Source organism: Hoplias malabaricus, chromosome X2 (assembly GCF_029633855.1).
Source record: "Hoplias malabaricus isolate fHopMal1 chromosome X2, fHopMal1.hap1, whole genome shotgun sequence".
NCBI lineage: Eukaryota > Metazoa > Chordata > Actinopteri > Characiformes > Erythrinidae > Hoplias > Hoplias malabaricus.
Genome location: NC_089819.1, coordinates 36,597,700 through 36,619,746, shown reverse-complemented (window position 1 = coordinate 36,619,746; position 22,047 = coordinate 36,597,700). Strand labels below are relative to the sequence as shown.

Genomic DNA, 22,047 nt, shown 5'->3' with positions numbered 1-22,047 from the left:
CTGGATAGGTTTCTCAAAAATGAACCATTTACCATTAGTCCACTCTGAATGACTGTTCAATCTTAAGTTAAACATAAACTGAAGGTTATTTGTTTTTGAATCACTTCTTATTGATGTCATCATACATACATGGTTAAACCTACATATGCTTTACAACAATTATAAGAAACAGCTACAAGGAGTCACATCATATTGCTGTGCAATTTAGCAATTTATTTTTAAAAGTGTTAAGACCTCCCCAGTCTCTATGTCTAATACATTTTCAGTACAATATTAGACATTAGGGGTGGGTGATATGGCCCTAAAATAATATCATGATATTTCATGGTATTTTGGTACCAATAACAATTTTCTTGGTGATATGAGCAAAATAAATGTTATATTACTATTAATTATATTAAATGAAATATATTAATGATATTAAAGAATTCTTGCATTTCTAACATAATACAATGTTTTTTGAACATCTGATATTCTGTAACCAAACCACCCCTACTGGATTGAAGTCTCTGCCTCAAAGCCACTTTCTACTGTACTTCACTGTGGCTAAATGACTCATGTAAAGAACATATGCCTTATTATGGGTAACTGCATGACTTCGTTATGTAAACAAGTCAGAATAGCTCTATTATCACAATATTGATTTTTTTTAATCATTTAAAAATTTCTGATGATATTATTGCGAATGATACGATATGGCACAACTTTGCATTTTATATAATAATAATAATAATAATAATAATAATAATAATACATTTTATTTATAATGCACTTTACATTTTAAGGAAGTCTCAAAGTGCTATATAAATGATATGCCTGAAATCCTCCTGCACTGGACTATGAAGCAGTTCAGCTAGAGTAATGGACTACCATTCAATACCTGATCCTAAACTAATCAACCATCAAAAGCAGCAGACCTTAAAAAGGCTCTCATAGATGAATGTTATCAGACCCACACAGCAATGTGTAATATGTCTAGAATAAAGCCTTCTCAAAAGAATGTATGCTGAAAATGCAGAAAACAAGAAAACCTTTCTACAGATATCCTTCAGCTTTCTATAAGCATTCTTCTGTTCCATCAAAAACAACTGATGCATATTAGTAACTGACAGCAGGAATCGATTGCTTGTTAAATTCATACACAAACTTGTACCTGTGGAGGCGAAGGCCAGCAGGCTGAGCAGACAGGAGAGCGGTAGCAGGAGCTGCATTTTGACTGCCAGGAGTGCCAAGCTTCTCTTGCAAGCTATATATACCCTACAGGAGGGGCATAGGGCAGTTATAATGAGGGGTAGGTTAGGACATAAGCAAGTCATTAGAAGTGCTGTTTGGACCAATCACTGAGCCTAAGAAAAGGCAAATAAAGAGCAATATTTATTTATTTTTTTTTACCTTTTTTAAGGGAAAAAGGTCACATCATTTTTTCCGTTATTGTTTATTTCACAACAGTGCTAATATTTAGCTAACCAGTTTTCCTAAATCGTCACTATGAATACAATTCTTGTATTACTTCTGGCAGTGGCAGATATCAGGTCTAGCAGATGACTTCCAAAAGAAGAGTAAAGACAACTGTTATTTGAGCTACCACAGGCAGAATTGACTGGGACTGACCTGTGTCAGGGATGTTGATGGGCTTTCAGTGAAGTACTTTCTGAATGCTCACAATAATACAGGGATCATAATTCAGAACATGCTGGCCATAGCTAAACATCATCCTTCACTGAACTGAAAAATTTGGAATCAAATGGAGACTTCCGCTAGTGAAAGAGGTTCATTCTACTCTGTGCGACCACCAGGTGGTGATATGTTGCACATATAAATGCGTATGCAAAAGATTAAGACATCAAAATATTGCTGATTTTCTATGTAAATACATGTAAAGAGGCCCATTACAGAAAACACTTATACATAGGCATTGTTACGATTTACTTCCTAAATACTACTATAATTAATAATAATAAAAATAAGTTGGATAGCAATATAGTTCTACATTGCATTAATGCAATGCACAACCACAATAATAATAATAATAATAATAATAATAATAATAATAATGATAGCCCTGTGAAGGACTGGTGCACCCTCCAAGTGTGTTGTTGGTCTGCACCCAGTGATTCAGGCTCCGGACCCAACGCGATCTTCAACACACACACACACACACACATATATCCTACATTTATCAAAAAAAAAAATGCCATATTGAATGGTTTCTCTGTTTTTCCACTTTAAAAGATTCAGATATCTTTTGTCATGAACGTATCACTTTCACCTAAATATAGTTTAGGCTTCCTTATCTAAAACAGAGGCCTTGGATTTGTTAAAATTGAATGAGCATGTATGTTTAGAATCTGTGGATATATGGTGGTTTTGTGTAATCCACCAACACCATCAGCAACCATCAAACTATCAGCAGCACTGCAGCTCCAGAGGGTGGCCTAAGGCTGAAACAACATCTGATAAACTAATGAAACCTAATAAATTAAAGGATTCTTTTAAATGATGCAAGGAATTTATATTTTAAAACATGCAATATATATCCATCCATTATCTGTAACCGCTTATCCAATTAAGGGTCGCGGTGGGTCCAGAGCCTACCTGGAATCATTGGGCGCAAGGCGGGAATACACCCTGGAGGGGGCGCCAGTCCTTCACAGGGCAACACAGACACACACACACTCACTCACACCCTCGGACACTTGAGTCGCCAATCAACCTGCATCGTGTGTTTTTGGACTGTGGGAGGAAACTGGAGCACCCGGAGGAAACCCACGCGGACACGGGGGAGAACACACCAACTCCTCACAGACAGTCACCCGGAGCGAGAATCGAACCCACAACCTCCAGGCCACATACATAATACATATAAAGAACTAAAATACTGAATACATAATGTAAAGAGTTGATGTAACCATATACAACCCTCAACTATTTTAAAATGCAGTGATATAAAATTGTGTATAACATTTGTTAATATACACTGTATGTTCACGTCTTGGTATCTCTTATAACTAGTGGTTCTTTTATCTAGTGGTATCTCTTATAACAGGTCACCTTAAGTTCACCATGCTCAATGTCAAATGACTAGTGAATCTTTTATGGGATGATTTGGAGCATTGTTTTTGATCCACAAAAGATCATGCAATATCAATACCTGAACTCACGAATGCTATTTTGGCTGAATGGCATCAAATCTACATAAACCATTTCCAAAATCTAATCTAAAAGTTCCCAGAAAAGCAAAGAATGTTACTGCAGCAGAGGAATACATTAACTAATTTCATATGAAAATGTTAGATGGGATGCTGACTTTTTTCTGAGACGTAATGTATTTAATGACCGAAGTCACAGTTGTCTTACCCGCGTATAGGGAACTTAAACAGTAGCTGAGGTCTGGCTGACGCCCTCCTGCCGTTAACGTGTGCAACAGCATCGCCACATCTCACAGTCACGTGTTAGAGAGAAAGAGACAGAGAGAGAAAGAGCGCACATCTGGAGTCAAAAAACATTCCTCTCTCTCTCCCTCCCTCTCTCTCCTCCTCTTCCTCTCTTGCTTTCCATTAGAAGAAAGACGACTCCTCGGCAGGAGGACTGTTATAACGTTAAATCGTTAACGTTACAGTTGTATGACAGGCGTCGTGTCCACACGATGCTGCTGTATTTTTAACGTTTAACGATTAAATTTAAAGGTTTCACTGACTAAAAACTTTTAAAACCTTTTCACTTGAACCGTGGTCAAAGCGAAAAACTCGACAAGTTCAACCGAAGGCTACAACCGTAACTAACAGAAACGTGTGAAGAAACAGAAGAAAGAAGACAAGAAGAAGGTGAAGGAGAACAGCCTTTCCCCTTCTTTTTTGTAGTCTTTCATCGACACTGGAGTAGGTTTTTTCTGTGTAACGTAAAATACGGAGGAAAAGCCACTGACAGCACATTGTGGTCCAGGACACGGAGAAGCCCAGCGGTCACGTAGCCTGACGACCATCTTCTGTGGTAAATTACATTTAAATTTGACTTCGGACACATTGGAAACGCGCTCACAACGACATTTATCGCTTTGTGTATGTAATAAAACGTAATTTAGTATTACAGACATTTATTCAACGTACCAAAACCCGTTCTTCTGGATTTACATTGGAACCAGAACATGAGAGGCGACCGTTAAAATTACCCCAGGGAGAAAAAATACCGTATATATCTAGCATTATAAACGTTATTTTATTTTTCAAAGAACGACACTAAACTGAAAAATGACAATCCGTCGTCTTAAATGCGTAACATCACGTTATATATTAATGATAGTGGTTATATGTTTGGTTTATCGCTTAAAACCGTGTGGCGTAGACTCTGACGGAAAAAAGCTACAGGTGTAACGGTCAGTTAGAGCAAACGATTCATAAAAGAATCGATTCTTTGAGATAGGTTGTATGATAGAAATAAACAAATTGTTTCGTTCGACTTAATAATACGTGGGAACAACTTAATAATTTGTGGGACCGATATAATAATGTGTGGAAACTACCTAATAATCCATGAACTACTAAAGGCTAAACTACTAAAAAACTACAAAATGGAACTTAATAATTAAATATCTTTTTACCATGCTTTTCCCTTGTATTAATCGTTCCCACATCTTAAGTTGTTCTCACACCTTCATTTTAATAGGAAGGGATGTCATCTGGGCACTGTAATTGTACATTCATACCGATAAATTGATGGGGAATATTTGACAGGCTACAAACGTACAGTCTTTTGCATATATTTGTCTTTGTTCCAGTAACATGTATTACTGATTGTCTATGAGAAAAAGGATATAACATTTACAGGGAAAAACCTAAGCAATCAATAATTCTGCAAACTATATTGCAAAATGTCCATTAATTCACAGCATTTAACGCATTGTTAAAATACATTATAAAAATGTATAAAATACTAAAAAAAAAAAAAAAATATTTCCTTAAGATGTTTTTGTGAATCAGGCTTCAGGTTGGTAAGTGGAATAGAACAAATCCTTTGCTAATATGCTCAAATGTGGCATAATGATATTTATTGTCATAGCCTTAGGCCTGATGTTTTTAAAAATGTCAGGTTCCTAAGCTATTTAAAGCAGAATATGCTTTGGACCTTTTGCTGAGAGGTTGCTGATTTGATCCCTAGTGATACCTCTGCAATACAGGGCTGGGAGTCCTAAGAGAGCATAGTTGGCCTCATAGCCAGACTCTCTAAGAACAACCTACTACTGCAGGAAACGAAAGTTGACACACAAAAGGACCAATCACAAATTGGCATGACGTGTAGAAAGAGGTAATTCACGTTGAACCAGTACGAGCCATTACAAAACCATAAATGTGGAAGTGTGTATACATGGATATACAGAGAGTCAATCAGAATGCAACTAGCAGAATCCTGAACTTCAGGACATGTTTGTGCTCTGAACGTATCAGACTCTAAGTCAGCTTGTGGGTGGAGAGTCTGTGGCTGTGACCAGGTGGGGACAGGAAGCCAACACAGGCATCACACACACACACACACACATAATATTACCAAAACTATTTGCTCACCTACTTTCACATGCATATGAACTTGGTGGTATCCCATTCTTAATCCATGGGCCATAACATAGCTGCACCCTTTGCAGCTATAACAGCTTCAACTGTTCTGGGAAGGCTTTCCACAAAGTTTAGGTGAGGTCAGACATTGATGTTGGATGAGAAGGCCTGGCCCGTAGCCTCTGCTTTAGTTTAACCTAAAGGTATTCTGTCAGATTGAGGTTAGGACTCTTTGCAGGCCAGTCAAGTTGTTCTACACCAAACTCACTTATCCATGTCATTATGGACCTTGCTTTGTGCACTGGTGCACAGTCATGTTGGAACATGAAAGGGACCTCCCCATCTGTTCCCACAAAGTTAGAGCACGGAACTTGTCTGAAATCTCTTGGTATGCTGAAAAGTTAATTTCAATCGAAATAAGGGGGCGAGCCCAACACCTGAAAAATAACATCACACCACAATCCCCTTCCAGCAAACTTTTAATTTGGCACAGTGCAGTCAGACAAGTAAGGTTCTTCTGGTAGCCACCAAATCCAGACTCACACAACGGTTTTCGAGGTGGAAAAGCATGATTCGTCACTTTTCAGTTGGTGATGTAAGGCTAGGATGCAGTTGCTCGGCCATGGAAATCCATTCCATGAAGCTCTCTATGCACGGTTCTTGAGGTAATCTGGAGGCCATATGAAGAGGTCTGTAACAATTGACACTGCAGAAAGCTGGTGAAGTCTGGGCACTGTGCGCCACAGCATCCACTGACCCTACTCTGTCATTTTATGTCTTACCACTTTGTAGCTGAGTTGCCGATATTCCCAATCACGTTCACTTTGTTATAATACCACTGACAATTGACTGTGGAATCTTAGCGAGGAAATTTCACAGCTGGACTTTCACAGGTGGCATCCTATCAGGGTACCACGCTGGAATTCACTGAGATCCTGAGAGTGACCCATTCTTTCATAAATGTTTTTAGAGGCAGTGTGCATGCCTAAGTGCTAGGTTTTATACACCTGTGGCCATGGAAGTGATTTGAACATATGCATTCCATGATTTGAATGGGTGAGTGAATACTTTTGGCAATATGGAGTGCTATATATTATACAACTACACAATACAACTACATACATATATAATTGTACAGATACAGTGTCGTCCATCTTTGGCTCTGCATACATTGATACCTCCACTTTACCTTGTTTTTCAATGGTTAGGACTCTCCCCCACAGAGCAAGTATTATTGGGGTGCTGGAACCTCCTCAACACAGCAGCGAATTATATCGGTAATAGCTTGATAGTGCGTGTTTAGCTGGTACGAATCGATCAGACACAGCAGTGCTACTAGAGCTTTTAATCGCTGCCCACTCTACTGGACACACCCACATTTTTAGTCATCCTTGTACAGCCAAAGTCAGAGACAATAACTCATGTAATTCTTTATGAGTGGTCATTGAATGCGGCCCACAGGCTTTTGGCTTGGATTGGTTGGTGAACTATTCTCAGTCCAGCAGTGACAGGCTTGACATGTTTAAAGCCTACAGCAACTCTGTTGTGTTTGATCCATTTATGCCAGCGCAACAGACTAACACACTACTACCACATCAGTATCACTGCAGTGTTATGTTCAACTACACAAATATTACAAGCTCTGTGAACACAATTTAACGTGTTGACCAAAGAACTTCTCATGATATTTTTACATCCTGTTGTCAACCTAAGTTGGATGCATCTCCAGATACTTGGAATTATTGGTTTGTACAGAGTAGTTCACCTGACGTAGGCATATAGCCATTTCACATGAATGAAAAGATTCATCTCTACTAGGGCTGCAACTAATGATTATTTTGATAATCGATTAATCTGTCGATTAATTTTTTGATTAATCGATTATTAATCGGATTTAAAAAAAAGAAGACAAGCCAAAATTGGTTTCCTGTCTGTTACTAGCATATTCAGGATACCATCAGTGAGAACAGCTGCTTGCTGTGGCGTGCAGATCTTCTTCAAAACATAGTCAGCAATGCTGGGCTGTTTTTATCTGAGGTGAGAGAGAAAGTGTAGATATGAACATACACCTTTTTAAAGTTAATAACTACTGATCTAAAATGCAGACAACAATGCAGGCAAATTGAAATTACATAAATGGATATTGGGTGATGCTGCCATGTGCTGAGAATAAAAGGGAAATTCATCTAACACATATGATCATATATGGTTAAGATATTTAAGATTTTAGAGAACTAAGGTTGTAATTGTATAAGGAACACACACCCTACCATTATTAAAAATTAGTGTTTACATGAAGAATTAACCCAACCGTTACATTAATTTTACTTTATCAATATTTAACACAGTGTATGTAATGTAATATACACTTATAATGTAATATACACTTGGCTGTGATATTCAAACACTAACACGCAATGCCAGTCAGAAATGACCTTGAAAAAGGCTTTAAATATATTATTTTAAAAAATGTTTGGATTTTTTTTTTCAACTCTGAATGTAACTGCCGCCACATTTAAGGTGGAACGGAAAAACTCGCTAAATACAAGAGTGATAAAAATTTACTAAAAATGAGACATCTTGTTTAACTACTCTAGCAGGCTCTAGTGACATTGAGTGAGAGAAAAAATAGAACTTGTCGCTAACGCTAGTTTGACTAAAACTACGGCTTGTTTTGGAACTGCTGGTCGAGCTGACACATTTAAGGTGGAAGAGAAAACTCGGGGGCATGCTAAGGCCTTTTTGTTAAACGCGAGTGTAATATCAATGTACTAAGAAAAAATGTGGTTTAACTACTCTAGCAGGCTCTAGTAACATTGAGTGAGATAAAAACTAGAATTAACTTACTATACTTAATCTCTTTCACACATAGCTCCAACAGTTGTTGTGCCATGCGAGATCAGCTGTGCACATTTTGCATCTAACGCTGTTCCTTGAAGGCGTTAATGTAAAGTGTTCCCATATTTTTGATGACTTGGGTCGTACATTTTCCTCTCTGCTTGTGCTATCCTCTGCTGTGACCGCCTCTGCCATTTTCAAACACTTCTTCCAGAGTTCGTCACGTGTAGCAACTGTACCTATGTGTATAATAACTTAGACCCAACTAATCGATTATTAAATTAGTTGCAAACTATTTTAACAATCGATTTTAATCGATTAGTTGTTGCAGCCCTAATCTCTACAATTTACTATTGACTACTACAATTTCGAGGCTCAGATCAAGCGTATACAGGAGGTCCTTGGGTTAAGTCAGTCCCGAGTTACCATGTTTCGTGGTTACGACATACATCTCCCATTTACCGTATAAAGCCTTGTTTCGACTTAAATGGTTTTGCATCGTAAATGTCGTAACGCGAACTTCGTGTTTGGTGTGCACGGCGGAAGAATACACGGTTACGCGGCTTGGGACCGAGGTGTTTTTTGATAATTACTGTGTTTAGGATAGGTGTTAGGATAGGATAAGTGCTTACAGTATGTTATTTATGTACAGCATGTACATATGCTCCGACCTACACCGAAAATCACGGATCAATGTCGTAAGACCCCCTGTATCTTACTTTGGACACGAACACATACATTAATTAAATAGGCAATGCTTAGCCTATTTATTTACCAGCTCCTCTTTGGCATTTTTAGTTCCATATTAAATGGTTGAACACCTTGCACTGGCTGATTAAAGCAGTGTTCCGAATCATGCCAAGCATCACTTTATATTCTGTACTATAGAGGAGTTTTTGATAATGGTGCATTTTTATACACTATGTAGTGTGTGGTTTGGGATGAAACAGTTGTTTCAGTTTTAGTTTTTCTCCAAGTTTATTGCTTTAACACAAAAATCAAGACAATTGATGTGTGAGACTGGAGTGTTGTGTCATATTTTATTCTCCCTCATTTGTACAACTCTAAATATTAAAATACACATACAGCAACCTTTACATCAAAAAATTATATTCAATCATGATGGACAATTTTTATTTCAGGTAGCAAGGTATGGTTATTGTGATGAATTTACAGTTAAATTAAAGGTTTTTACAAGTTTTCTACCCCTTTTTTGGGGGGTGAGGGGTGAGGGGTGGGGTGGTGGTGAAAGCAGTAAGTAAATTGCCTGGCCACACCCATCTCTGTCTTTTATACTCCTTCAACCTTCTGTAATTGGTCCAAAAGTCCAAACCATGCAAAACAAAAGTGTTTACACACGGCACGCAAACTAAGCTATGGTTGAGTTTGGTCTGGACTGAGACCACCACTTTGGGTTAGGACCAAAATTTGGTGCTCTGGAGGCACCTTTCACAGCTGTTATTGTTTCATACCAAGCTGGAAACTCCAAAATTCTGGTATGTGTGAAAGCAACCTTAAAATACATGCACCCATATGGTAAGTGGAACTTATAAAAGCAACAAAGAAGAAAAAATAGCTCATTTTAATGTTATGGCTGATAGGTTTACCTCATATCTTACTTATTTAGTTTCAACAATTTACATACATTTGGCCATCATTTTAACTGTCATATATTTTGTTCTTTTTGAACCATGGTAAACATTTAAAATAAGTAAACCCACTGCTGTTTTTTTAATTTTCTGGGTGGTCTGATATGAAAAATGTGCAGCAGGGTTTGGTTCCATGATGCAGTGAGTCAAACTGAACAGGGATCATGATGCAACTAACTGTAAGAGCACAGGGAGTGTGAAAAAACAACAGAGCAAGAGAAGGAGGAGAAATAGAAAGGTTTAATGGGAGTGTATGACTGGCGTGTGTGTGTGTGTGTATGACACACCGATGTAAGTCAGTGTTGTGTCAGTGATGCTGGGAAGGTCATCAGGTTTAGTGGTTTTGGTAAAAAATTCACAGAGAGACGGAGGGGAGAAGGAGAGATGAAACCAGACATTCTTTTCTCCTGAAACGGCGACCGCCGATGGCTGCTTTTCGGCTCCAATGTCTGTCTCTCTCTCTCTCTCTCTCTCTCTCTCTCATTTTTATCCCCCACTGTCTTCTCATTTCGCAATTTTTCTCTCCCTTAGTTTTTGCTTTCTTTTGCCATGGCAGTTTCATTTCCAGTCGGTTTATTTCTTTCTCAGCCTCTTTTCCTCATTCTTTTTTTTCTCTATCTCTGTTCCTCACTTTCTAGATCTAGTTCACTCTCTGTCACTTTGTTCTTTTGCGGTCTTACACCATCTCAATGTCATTTATTCACTCTGCTTGTCCGTTTTTTTGCTTTTCTGATAATTTCTTTGTTCTCTTCTTCTCTGTACGTCTGGTTCTCCTTCATATTCTCTTTTCCTCTCTGTCTTTTCTCTTTTAGTCTCTACTCTTCTACTCTCTCTCTCTCTCTCTCTCTCTGCGGTCCCCACAGTGCAGTGCATTTCCAAAACAAACATGCAGAGAATTCCTCTCCTGAACACTTCACTCCCTCTCCGTGCGAGGGGAAAGAGAGTGGATGGAAAATATAATCTGAGAGAGAGAGGTGGGGAAGACTTTTAAAAGTAGAAGAATATGTCTGGTAAAAGGAGACAGAGAGAGAGAGAGAGAGAGAGAGAGAGAGAGAGAGAGAGCAAAAGGGGTTGTTGGTTAGAAAATTACATTTGCCAACATTATGCACTGATCAGCCATAAGTTTAAAGCCAGCTCCTTGCTTCTACGTTCATTGTCCATTTTAACAGCTCCTCTTACCATATTAGTGCACTTTGTAGTTTTACAATTGCAGACTGTAGTCTGTCTGTTGTTCTGCACACTTGGTTAGCTCCCTTCCAATAGAATGGACAGAGAGTGGGCCATTTTTGCCGGGCCACCTACCGGGCTGACCTAGAAGAAGCATTTTCACTGACTGACTGACTGACTGACTCCTAATGTCGAAGCGCACAATCGCGAGTAGGAACATTATTTCTCAATCTGCTGTTAGTTCAACCATATTTCACAGAGAGAACTTATTTCACAGAAGGTGGCGCTACTACACCATCTGTTGTTAGTTCTGCCAAATTTCTCATAGCGCTTTTCCACCAATGAGGGAACTATTCCAGTTCATGAACTAAATTTAGAACCATTCGGCATGTTTCCACCGACAAACTGGTTTGTGAACCAGCAAAACTAATTCCCAGCTGGAACCAAAGAAAAAGTAGGTTCTTCAGCGCAAACCATGTATTCGTCTGTGCACGTGAATTACTCTAACCTGTTACATTGAATAAATAAGTCATTGTAATTCTTAAAATCAACAAAATGTTATTTGATTTTATTTGGTGGTAGATCATCTAGTATTTATTTTTAAATAAAATGAACAAGAAAAACACTGATACCGGTGTTATATATTATAAACAAAACTTTGTGCTCCTTTTTTCATTTCTGCATTTATTAGTCCTGCCCTCTATATGAAGCAACAAAGCTTCTCCAGACCTTCCAGTGACAAGGGAATGTATTTTGGGCTTTTCTGTTTTTGAAATGTCAGAAACACCTCTGTGACAATGGCTAATGGCAGTCTGGCTAAACTTGGCTTGACTAGATTTCTTTTTTCTTGTTCAAAGTCTCGAGTAGCAGGGCTGTGTCTTATCCATCCTTACATTTGCAACATATATTAACATGACACTATCATATCAGGGTTAGTGCAATGCTGAGAATAATCCACTCCACACATAATCACCACTCGGTGGTGGTCCTGATCATTGAAGATTAGGGTGAAAGTTGGCTAACAAAGTATGCAGACTAATTAACCATAAGTTCACATACTGTATATAGTAAGTGGATGTGATTAAAGGGACGTTGGTGGAAACAAGGAATTGGTTTTAATACTGTGGTGGATCTGTGTCTTAACTCTCTGTCCCCCTACTCTCTCTACTACTCCCTTTTTCCATCATCTGTCTCTTTGTCTAAATCCATGACTATTCCCGTCATGGCTTTTCTAGTATTCTCCTTCACTGTGCATCTTTCCTCTATTACCCTTATGTTTCTTTCATTTTCTTTTATTCCACTACACTCACTCCTCTTTTCTTTTCTTAATGTATTACTCGCAATGTCTTTCTTAGTAACACTATCACTCCTTTCCTTTCTGTCTCCTTATTCCTCTCTCTCTCTCTCTCTCTCTCTCTCTCTCTCTCTCTCTCTCTCTCTCTCTCAGCACTTCAGGCCTGCAGCTGGTTTTGGTTATTGTTTATGAGCTTGGCGTATTTCCCTGCATTTCTTGCGTACACACAAATGCAGGCCGAAAACAAATTGAGTGAATCTGCTGCACACTCAGGAATGTGTGTGTGTGTGTGTGTGTGTGTGTGTGTGTATGGATTTGGAGTCAGTGAATCGTGAGTGACGTGTGTAGGACTTGGAGAACAACTGAAATAGTTAGATAGAGGAAAAAGAAAGAGAAAGATATGTAGTTATAGTTAAAGAGTTGAAATACAATCATAGTTCTGTCCTCTGTGGACAGTAATAGTGAAGAACTCAGCTAAATTGTAATTCTACAGTTACACACTCTAGACATCTGTTGCTGTTCATGCTTGGTTATCCTGTCTTCACCCTGTTCTTCATTGGTCAGGACCACCACAGAGCAGGTATTATGTGTGTGGTATATTGCTGACATTGTGGTGTTAGTGTGTGTTGCAGTGCGAGTGGACCAGTCACCTCAAATCTGCTGGAGTTTTTAAACACTGTGTCCACTCACTGACAACTCTCTTGGACACACCTACCTTGTTGGTCCTTGTAGATGTGAAATCAGAGAGAAAGAGTAGACTAACTGGTCATAGACTAGTTTTTGATATAACTAACATAGATTCAGTGGCCAAGTTGCCTGAATATTTTTGGTTGGTGGACCTTTCTCAATCCAGCAGTTTGAACTCCAGCAGCACTTCTGTGCTTGATCCACCCATACCAGCGCAACAGACTACTACCAGGTCAGTGTGATTAGTGTTGATACTACCTGCTTTGTGATGGTTCTGACCATTGAAGGACAGGGTGAAAGGGAACTAGTAAAGTGTGCAGAGCAACAGATTGACTACAAAGTACACCTATATGGTAAGAGGGGCTGATAAAACAGCCAATGATGGTAAAAAAAGAGATAGCTTTAATGTTGTGACTAATCTATTTATATATTAGTAACATTTTTGTTGATGTGTGTACATAACATCTGACCCATAGATATTACAAAAAAACAGGCAACATAAAATATAGTAACTGCTTTTCAGCCCATCACTGTTTATCACTAAAAGCCTCAGGTTCATTTCTACTTTTGTTAGTCTTTTATTCTATAATTGCCTTTGCATTATTGCATTAAAACTTACAATAAAATTACAATGATAAAAAGAGTGAAAAAGATGGTCAATAATAACAATAACACAGTTCTGTAGCATGAAAAAAGGTAACATACACTGTACACTATACGGCCAAAAGACTGAGGACATCAGCTCATATGACAGTTCAGTCTGAAAACATTAGTGAGATCAAATGCTGATGTTGGATGATTAGTTCTGGATTACCAGTCCGACTCATCCCAAATGTGTTAGACTGAACTTACCCATACTAAAGAGCACAGCTGCATAGCTTAGTGCTGGGAGGAGTTAAACCCCTCTATCCAATCCTTGGTATTGGGCATGATGAATTTGGGCTCATATTTGGTTATTTTTAGGAGTGTCTACAAACTATATATCTTTGATTTTAACAATGTTAATGATTATGAACCGCACCCCTGAAATGGATTAAGCAGAAAAGAAGAATATGATGATAATGATTATTTCTTCAGATTTAACAACATCAGCTAATTAGATACAACACTTTGTAATCAGTACTATACACTTGCAAATCTTTCAATCAAATGTCGGGTCACTTTTAAGTTGTGAAATCACAGAGGCATCATTTAATGACACTTATTGTTCTTGAACATCATATGTTTGGTTAATGTAGAAAAACAAAAAAGATCAAAGAAAGCACAGATAGGGAACGAGGGCTATAGATTTGCCTTTTCTTTAGGAAGTTGTTGTTTCTTCCTCATCAGTGGCTCATTAGTCAACTCTGTTTTGTGCACAGCCCTCATCCTGTTTTCCATGTGTGTGTGTTTTTATAATAAATGATACTTGAACTCCATGTGGCTTACAGGCGCATCAAGTGCTTTGGAAGAAAGGAGTCACTGCCGGTAAAAGAAAGAAAGAAGGAGGGTGGTAAAGTGAGTACATTACTGCTTTTAAATATGATCTATCAAAATAGAAGCCAAGGCTGAAGGGTTCCCAAAATAGGCTCAGCTGAAGAGTGAGAGGGAGAGAGAGAAGATAAGAGATTTAAATGAACAAGTTCCACAATAAAATGTAAGAAAAAAAATTCATGAGGGAAAATGGAGAAAAGAACAATGTACAAGAAATACAGAGAGACAGCAGAGGAGTGATAGAGGGATGTGAGGTAGACAAGAGATGGATGGAAGGTAAAGGAATAGAGGGATGTGGTATATGCGGTAGAGGAGAGACAGGAATGTAGTAGAGAAGAGGAAAAGTGGAGTAAGGGGTAATGGAGAGGTAAGTTAGGTATATGAGTTATAAGGAAAGGGGTAGAGGAGACGAAATGGGTGGCAGTGGAGAGGTAAAATGGAGAGAGCTATGAAGTAGTGAAGACAGGGATGGGTGGGGTAGAGATGGAGAAAGGCATTAAATGAATAGTGCAGTAGAGGGAGATTTTCTAACTATTTGTGATTGCTTACAGTTGAAAGCAACTGTGTGATGATATAACAAGCTGGATTATTATAGAGCTGGATAATTAATCAAATTTGACCTTCAGAGTTTCTAATTAACATGCTTCTATATCAATTAAATCTATTTCTCCTCTTCATTTTTTTCGTTTTTCCTTTTAGTATGTCCCTCACATTGTGTTCATGTACTGTCCCCTTAAAGAATCTGCCCCATCCAATCTTCCACATGTTGCTTCCATAGACACTAGATCCAGCGTGTACTAAAGAAAAATGCTGTGTCTGGGATTAGACATGTTTTGACTTTAGTGAATATGACATTGATCATAAAAAAGTGAAATGTAAACTTTCGCAGTCACACAGCTCCAGAGACTTGGAGGTTATGGGTTTGAGTCCTGCTCTGTGTGACTGTGAAGAGTTTGGTGTGTTCTCCCCGTGTCCGTGTGGGTTTCCTCCAGGTGCTCCAGTTTCCTCCAACAGTCCAAAAACACGTTAGCGGGTGGATTGGCGACTCAAAAGTGTCAGAATGTGTGAGCGTGTTGCCCTGTGAAGGACTGGCGCCCCCTTCAGGGTGTATTCCCGCCTTGCACCCAATGATTCCAGGTAGGCTCTGGACCCACCGTGACCCTGAACTAGATAAGCGCCTACAGATAATGAATGAATGTTTCGGAACTTGAAGCACAGTCACATCACCAATTCCATGACTCCCAAAAAAAAGGGGGCTGACAGCATTGGAAAATTATATACCAACTTTAATACTTAAGAATATTTACAGTACAAGCCTTGTCAGTGAACTATTAGAGCAACATAAACAAAATAATAATAAATTAAATACAATGGTGGTAACTTTTTTAATTAATCGTGATGTTGATTGGCACTCATGTGGTCCAGTACTAGTACATAAGCTTTCATTGTTAGCAATATTTGTTAACTAAAGACAATTCAAGTCTTGATTGATGAGCTATATTTGGGATGAGGAAAGAAATTGTGTACATTTAATTTTTCACTTAACTATCCTTAACAGCCTCTGGGCCCTTGGGTCAATGTCATTTTATATGGAGTGATGTTAGACATCTTGTATTGTCCAGTGCCTCTGGCAACAATGCTTCATATTTCAGTCATTTTAAAATGTATGACACAGAACTAATCATTCAACCCAGATTTAGTTGGATTTCCTTTAATGATAATCATTGTGATAGACTGCACGTGATGTCATGACAGTGGTGGTTTCCCATGCTGAACCACTGATGTTATCCCACTGGCTGAAATTTGTCAATATACCATGAAATAAATGTAAAACAGCTGGCGTTAAAATGCAGTTGCTCTAGCTAAAGAGTATCCAATAACAGCGTATAGTGTATGACACCAGGTCAGACCAAGGGGACTACCAGAGTCACTGGCAATGTAAATGTTAATGCATATTATTTAATACAAACATTTAATTTGGTTGTTTTGATGCTTGTACATTGTATATATACTATATAATTAACTTGTGTATTTAAATAATAATAATAATAATAAAAAGTTGCATGAGCTTAGTGACCAGATTTAGTGACCCCCTTAGTGACCCCCTTTAATTTTACACCCCCTGCTGCTGCTATATTACTTTAACTACGCTAAGAGTTGTGTTAGATTTAGAGGGCAAGCACCAAAGCTTTTATATTCTTCAAGCAACAATAAAAAGCTGTTGGAAAGTTTTCTTCTGGAGCGGTAAAGGATCGGTCACTTTAGGGTGTGTGTGCGTGTGGGAGAGTTGATGCATAGGAGCAGAGGGAGGCAAGAAAGAAGGGGAAAATAACTGGCAAAAACACAGAGGAATGAGAAGGGAGGGGAAGAAAGAGTGCAGGGAGGAGAGGAGGAGTGTGCGTGAGTGTGTTGTGTGCGTTTTTGGCCAGCTGCCCATGTTTGGGGGCGGTGGGGTGGTGGGTGGGCAGAAAACGAAAGAGGTGAGGAGAGAGGGAGAGAGAAGGGAAAGAGAGAGAGAGAGTTACCAGGGAGGAGCGAGAATAAGCTGAATGTCTGCGTTCCTGAACTGAGGGGAGTTTCCTCTGAGTGTGTGTGCTGAAGTGTTTCTTAATGATTGTGTCATATGATACGGATGGGAAAGAAACTGTACCAATGCAAGACCAGAGCAAAATGAACAAAACGATAACAACAAAGACATTCATTTAGACATTCTATTAAGAAGCTTAGGCGCCAGAATGTAACTGCTGCACCATTTAAAGTGGACTGGTGCCAGAATGCAACTGTTGCACTATTTAAGGTGGAACAGGAAATTCAAATAGAAGCTTGAATGCCAGAATGTGAACTGTTGCACCTTTAAGGGGCGCTGCCAGTTCTATTAAGAAGCTAAGCAGCCTGTGTCTATTTATTGTTTTTGGGGTTTTTTACGTCTCTGTTTGTACGTCTTGGTTTTCAACCAAATTTCATCCTGAATTTCTGACTTATTTTTCCAAGAATATACTTTTCATTGCATTACTACAATAAAATGTAAAGAAGGACTAATGCACTCTATGACCTGCAGATATACGGACACTCTGTGGACATAGGCCAGACGCCCACACAACTGTACCTCGTCAGCAGTGTGTGCATGCATGATGGAATATGTAACTATGCATGTGTGTGTGAGAGAGAGTGTCTGTGCGTGTGTATGGAAGGGGGCTTTTGACTCGTCTAGCAGAAAGAAATGTAAATGACTTACAGTTGCTGAATTAAATTTAGAACCCCCTTTCCAGCTGTTTGCGTGAGGCAGAATGAAGGAGAGGCTATTTGCAAATATGTGTATGTGTGCAGGACCAAGAGAAGGAATTTCCTATTACCACTAATCTGTATTATTTCTTTACTTTTCATTGGTTGTAGCTGTGTTGGCCTTGAGACGCAGCCATGCTGTCCCTGGATGAGCCACTGGACTTGAAGATTTCTCCGAACCGTGACAGAGGGCTCAGAACATCCATCTGTGCCCCGCTACGATTTGCCCGAACACATGTACTACGGTCAACACACAGCTACGACTCAGGTCAGCACAAACAAAAAAAGGACTGTCAAAATATCAGAAATATCAACCTTTTCTGATCATGGACCTTTTTTTTTTGCAAGTTATATCTTTTCAGTGAGAGAAAATCACCAGAAAAATTATTTAACAGAAAAAATATACAGAAGCCTCAACATATATGTATTTTATGTGTCTAGCCTTCATCAGTTTACACTCTTTTCAAGAGGCTTTTAAGTTCATTCTCAGATGTTGAAGTCAGGTTGTGGAATGTTCTGAAAATACCAGTAGCTTCTTTGTTTCTTCTGAAATGTTCTTCATTTTTTGTCTATTCAGATTGTCAGTGCCAAGGCAGAGTGAAGTTTTTTTTTCTGTCAGAAAATGAGCTTTAAGTATGGTTTATTTGACAGGGAGAGTTATCCTGGTTTACCTGGTCTTGCACATTTTCTAGAATATCTCTTTCACATACTTTTTTCTTTAGATTTTCCTCTTGCAAGTGGATTGATATTTAGCCATTTTAGATACATATGAGGAAATGTAAATGCTGCTTGTGTGAATATGAAGTCTCTTTGCGGAGAATAAAATAACGGGTTTTAACTCAATGGACTAATTTCAGATAGATGGAAGAATTAATGTAATTATAGGGTGCACAAAATAAAGAGCGGAAAAATTCAATATTTTTGCATGTGCTATTATTCATTGTGTTCATCCGACACTGAAAATATCCAATAAAGCACATAAAATAAATTTTGGGCCAGATTTACAACATATTAAGTACTGAATTAAGTTAATATTGACTTAAATTTAAAAAATAAAATGGAATTAAATAGAACGCTTAATAGTTTCAAGTGGTAAAATTAAAGAAATTATAATTCAGGGTTGTTTCTTGTGTGTTTTTAGATAAAGATGTTCTGGATTCACGCCCTGCCTCAAAACTGGACCTCAGTCTGTCCCCCTCGTCACCTCCCTCTCCCCCCTCCCCTCCACACTCCAGCTCTAGCTGCAGCCCACCGACGCCTCCTTTGGGCAGAGTAAGCTACAGCATGCACCTATCTCACTGGCCAAGAACACACAGAATACAATGCATAACTCTTAGTTTTGCACAGAACTGTATGAAGAAATAAATCCTTATTTGGAATCTGATTTTTTTTTCTCATTAAATTTCAGAACACATTTTATGATGAAATGACACTTTTTGTGCAGTGTATTTCAGTTCTGTAAACCTGAATGTGGCATAGCTTACTATATGATGTTGATTGAACAATAGTGAGCACACACAATGGGAAGCTCTGGAGCAACAGCACATGTATCCTTGTATCCAAGAATCTGCTTGAATATACTTGCTTCATGTGTCATAGTGTATAACAGCCACCATTTGAGGTCATATTACCCATAAACATGCAAATCAAACAAAAACTGGGAAGTTACATTAATTAGTTTCTTTCTTTTGACTTATTGAGTCTTTCAATATTTTCATCACTTTTTGGAAATTTTATGTTCTCACTAAAGTTAGAGAAATATATATGAGAAACACTTACACATTTATCCACATCACATGTGTAAGCAGAGCCCTGTTTTTCCCAACTGTGTCATTCAGTAAAGATTAGTTTGGGCTCTCTACCAAATAGCACAGTATTCTGTACATACAGTGGTGTGAAAAAGTGTTTGCCCCCTTCATGATTTCTTTTTTTTTTGCATGTTTGTCACTCTTAAATGTTCCAGATCAAACAAATTAAAATTAGTCAAAGTCAACACAAAATGCAGTTTTTAAATGAAGGTTTTTATTAAGGGCAAAAAATCCAAACCTACATGGCTCTGTGTGAAAAAGTGTTTGCCCCCTAGACCTAATAACTGGATGAACCACCCTTAGCAGCAGCAACTGCAGTAACTTGCAATGAGTCTTTCACAGCACTGTGGAGGAATTTTGGCCCACTCATCTTTGCAGAATTGTTGTAATTTAGCCACATCGGAGGGATTTCGAGCATGAGGTCATGCCACAGCATCTCAATAGGATTCAGGTCAAGACTTTGACTAGGCCACTCCTTTACTTTGTTTTTCTTCAGCCATTGAGGAGGTGGACTTGCTGTGTTTTGGATCATTGTCCTGCTGCAGAACCAAGTTCATTTCAGCTTGAGGTCACGAATAGATTGCTGGATATTCTCTTTCAGGATTTTTTGGTAGACAGCAGAAATCATGGTTCCATTTATCACAACAAGTCTTCCAGGTCCTGAAGCAGCAAAACAGCCCCAGATCATCAAACACCACCACCATAATTTTACTGTAGGTATGACGTTCTTTTTCTGAAAAGCAGTGTTACTTTTACGCCAGATGTAATAGGACACATCTTCCAAAAAGTTAGATTTTTGCCTCATCAGCCCACAGAGTATGTTCTCAAAAGTCTTGAGGATCATCAAGAAGTTTTCTGGCAAAATTGAGACAAGCCTTAATGTTCTTTTTGCTCAGCAGTTGTTTTTGTCTTGGCACTCTGCCATGGAGACCATATTTGCCCACTCTCTTTCTTATGGTGGAGTCATGAACGCTAGTGAGGCAAGTGAGGCCAAGTGAGGCCTGCAGGTCTTTGGATGTTATTGTGGGGTCTTTTGTGATCTCTTGGATCGCTGCGCTCTTGGGGTAATTTGCTCTCACTGTGGTTCGCTTAAGTCCAAAAATTTTAGAAATGGCTTTATAACTAGACTGATGGATCTCAATTTCTTTCTTTCTTTCTTTCTTTCTTTCTTTCTCATTTGTTCCTGAATTTCTTTGGATCTTGCACAATGTCTAGCTTTTGGTCTACTTTGCTTTGTCAGGCAGGTCCTATTTAAGTGATTTCTTGATTGAGAACAGGTGTGGTAGTAATCAGGCCTGGGTGTGGCTAGAGAAATTGAACTCAGGTGTGACAAACACTTTCACACAGGACCATGTAGGTTTGAATTTTTTTTTCCCTTAATAATAAAAACCTTCATTTAAAAACTGCATTTTGTGTTTATTTGTGTTTTCTTTGACTAATATTTAAATTTGTTTGATGATCTGAAACATTTTAAAGTGACAATCTTTTTCACCCCACTGTAGCTAACTTAACAGATAATACTAAAACCTAAAAACTAATACTAAAAACTAAGAATACTATACCTTGACAGAACTTTGTGAATACAGAAAACATTAATTCATTGTCTTGATTTTGGCATGTAAATGTCACTAATCATCTCATATTTTCAAACAAACTTGCTTCAATTTGAAGCCAAAGCCAAGCGAATTTAAACATACTGTTTAAACATACAGCCATAAAATCTTATCTTCCAAGAAACAATTACAGAGTGCAGGATCAGTGTGAACAATTTTTTTGTCCTGCAAACATGGTTAGAAAATGAGACAAAAGAACACGTGGCTTACCTGCTGAAACATGCTTATGTATGAATAACTTGCAGATTCAGTCACAAGAGGAGAGAAATGCATTGGAGGCTAGATTGCTAACAGTTTTCTATTAAATTATATTACGAATATGGTAATATGGCTAATATAAAATAATGGCATTGTCCTCTGCATTACAAAACACAATGGAATCCCTGTTCACCTGACACAAATAGATGGGCTTCTGTGTTTTTAAATGCTGGGAGGACTGCACCAGTGCTGAGAGAGGAGATGTGTATGAGAAAAATTGATAATTTTTCAGATCTATTTATTTTAATGCTGTGCTGCAAAGAAGAACCCCAAAAAAGGTGACCACATCAAGAAAATCTTGTGACTGAAATGCAAGAATGAAGCTTCCTGAACTCTGAATGAACTCTGGAGCAATGGAACTTTGTTCTTTGGAATGACAGCTCATCCGATACTTTTGGGATGATTTAAAATGAATGACCAGTCCCAGCAACT

General features: G+C 38.4%; 2 protein-coding genes across 8 annotated transcripts in view; one reads left to right on the top strand and one right to left on the bottom strand.

Moving 5' to 3' along the window:
* Positions 1–21,664, bottom strand: part of LOC136676394 (sarcalumenin-like) — a 37,254-nt gene extending 15,590 nt beyond the window's left edge. Inside the window, exons 1-3 of one of the 4 annotated variants that reach the window (XM_066653375.1) lie at positions 4,107–4,338; positions 3,358–3,438; positions 1,154–1,246 (exon numbers count right to left, since the gene is read on the bottom strand). In XM_066653375.1, the coding sequence (XP_066509472.1) occupies positions 1,154–1,246; positions 3,358–3,438; positions 4,107–4,146 (214 nt within the window). In that variant the 5' untranslated portion in view covers positions 4,147–4,338. Of the gene's footprint in view, positions 1–1,153; positions 1,258–2,680; positions 2,767–3,357; positions 3,439–4,106; positions 4,339–21,567 lie in introns of those variants that run through there. The other 3 variants (XM_066653376.1, XM_066653378.1, XM_066653377.1) reach the window with 3 other exon arrangements.
* The window catches only part of LOC136676396 (zinc finger protein GLIS2-like), a 30,615-nt gene continuing 12,044 nt past the window's right edge, over positions 3,477–22,047 (top strand). For 2 of the 4 annotated variants that reach the window (XR_010796289.1, XM_066653379.1), the window contains exons 1-4: positions 3,477–3,990; positions 14,612–14,678; positions 18,048–18,204; positions 19,078–19,208. Coding sequence is in view for 3 of the 4 variants with exons in the window: in XM_066653379.1 (XP_066509476.1) it covers positions 18,072–18,204; positions 19,078–19,208 (264 nt within the window). In the remaining variant the exon portion in view is untranslated. Of the gene's footprint in view, positions 3,991–14,611; positions 14,679–15,548; positions 15,792–18,047; positions 18,205–19,077; positions 19,209–22,047 lie in introns of those variants that run through there. The other 2 variants (XM_066653380.1, XM_066653381.1) reach the window with 2 other exon arrangements.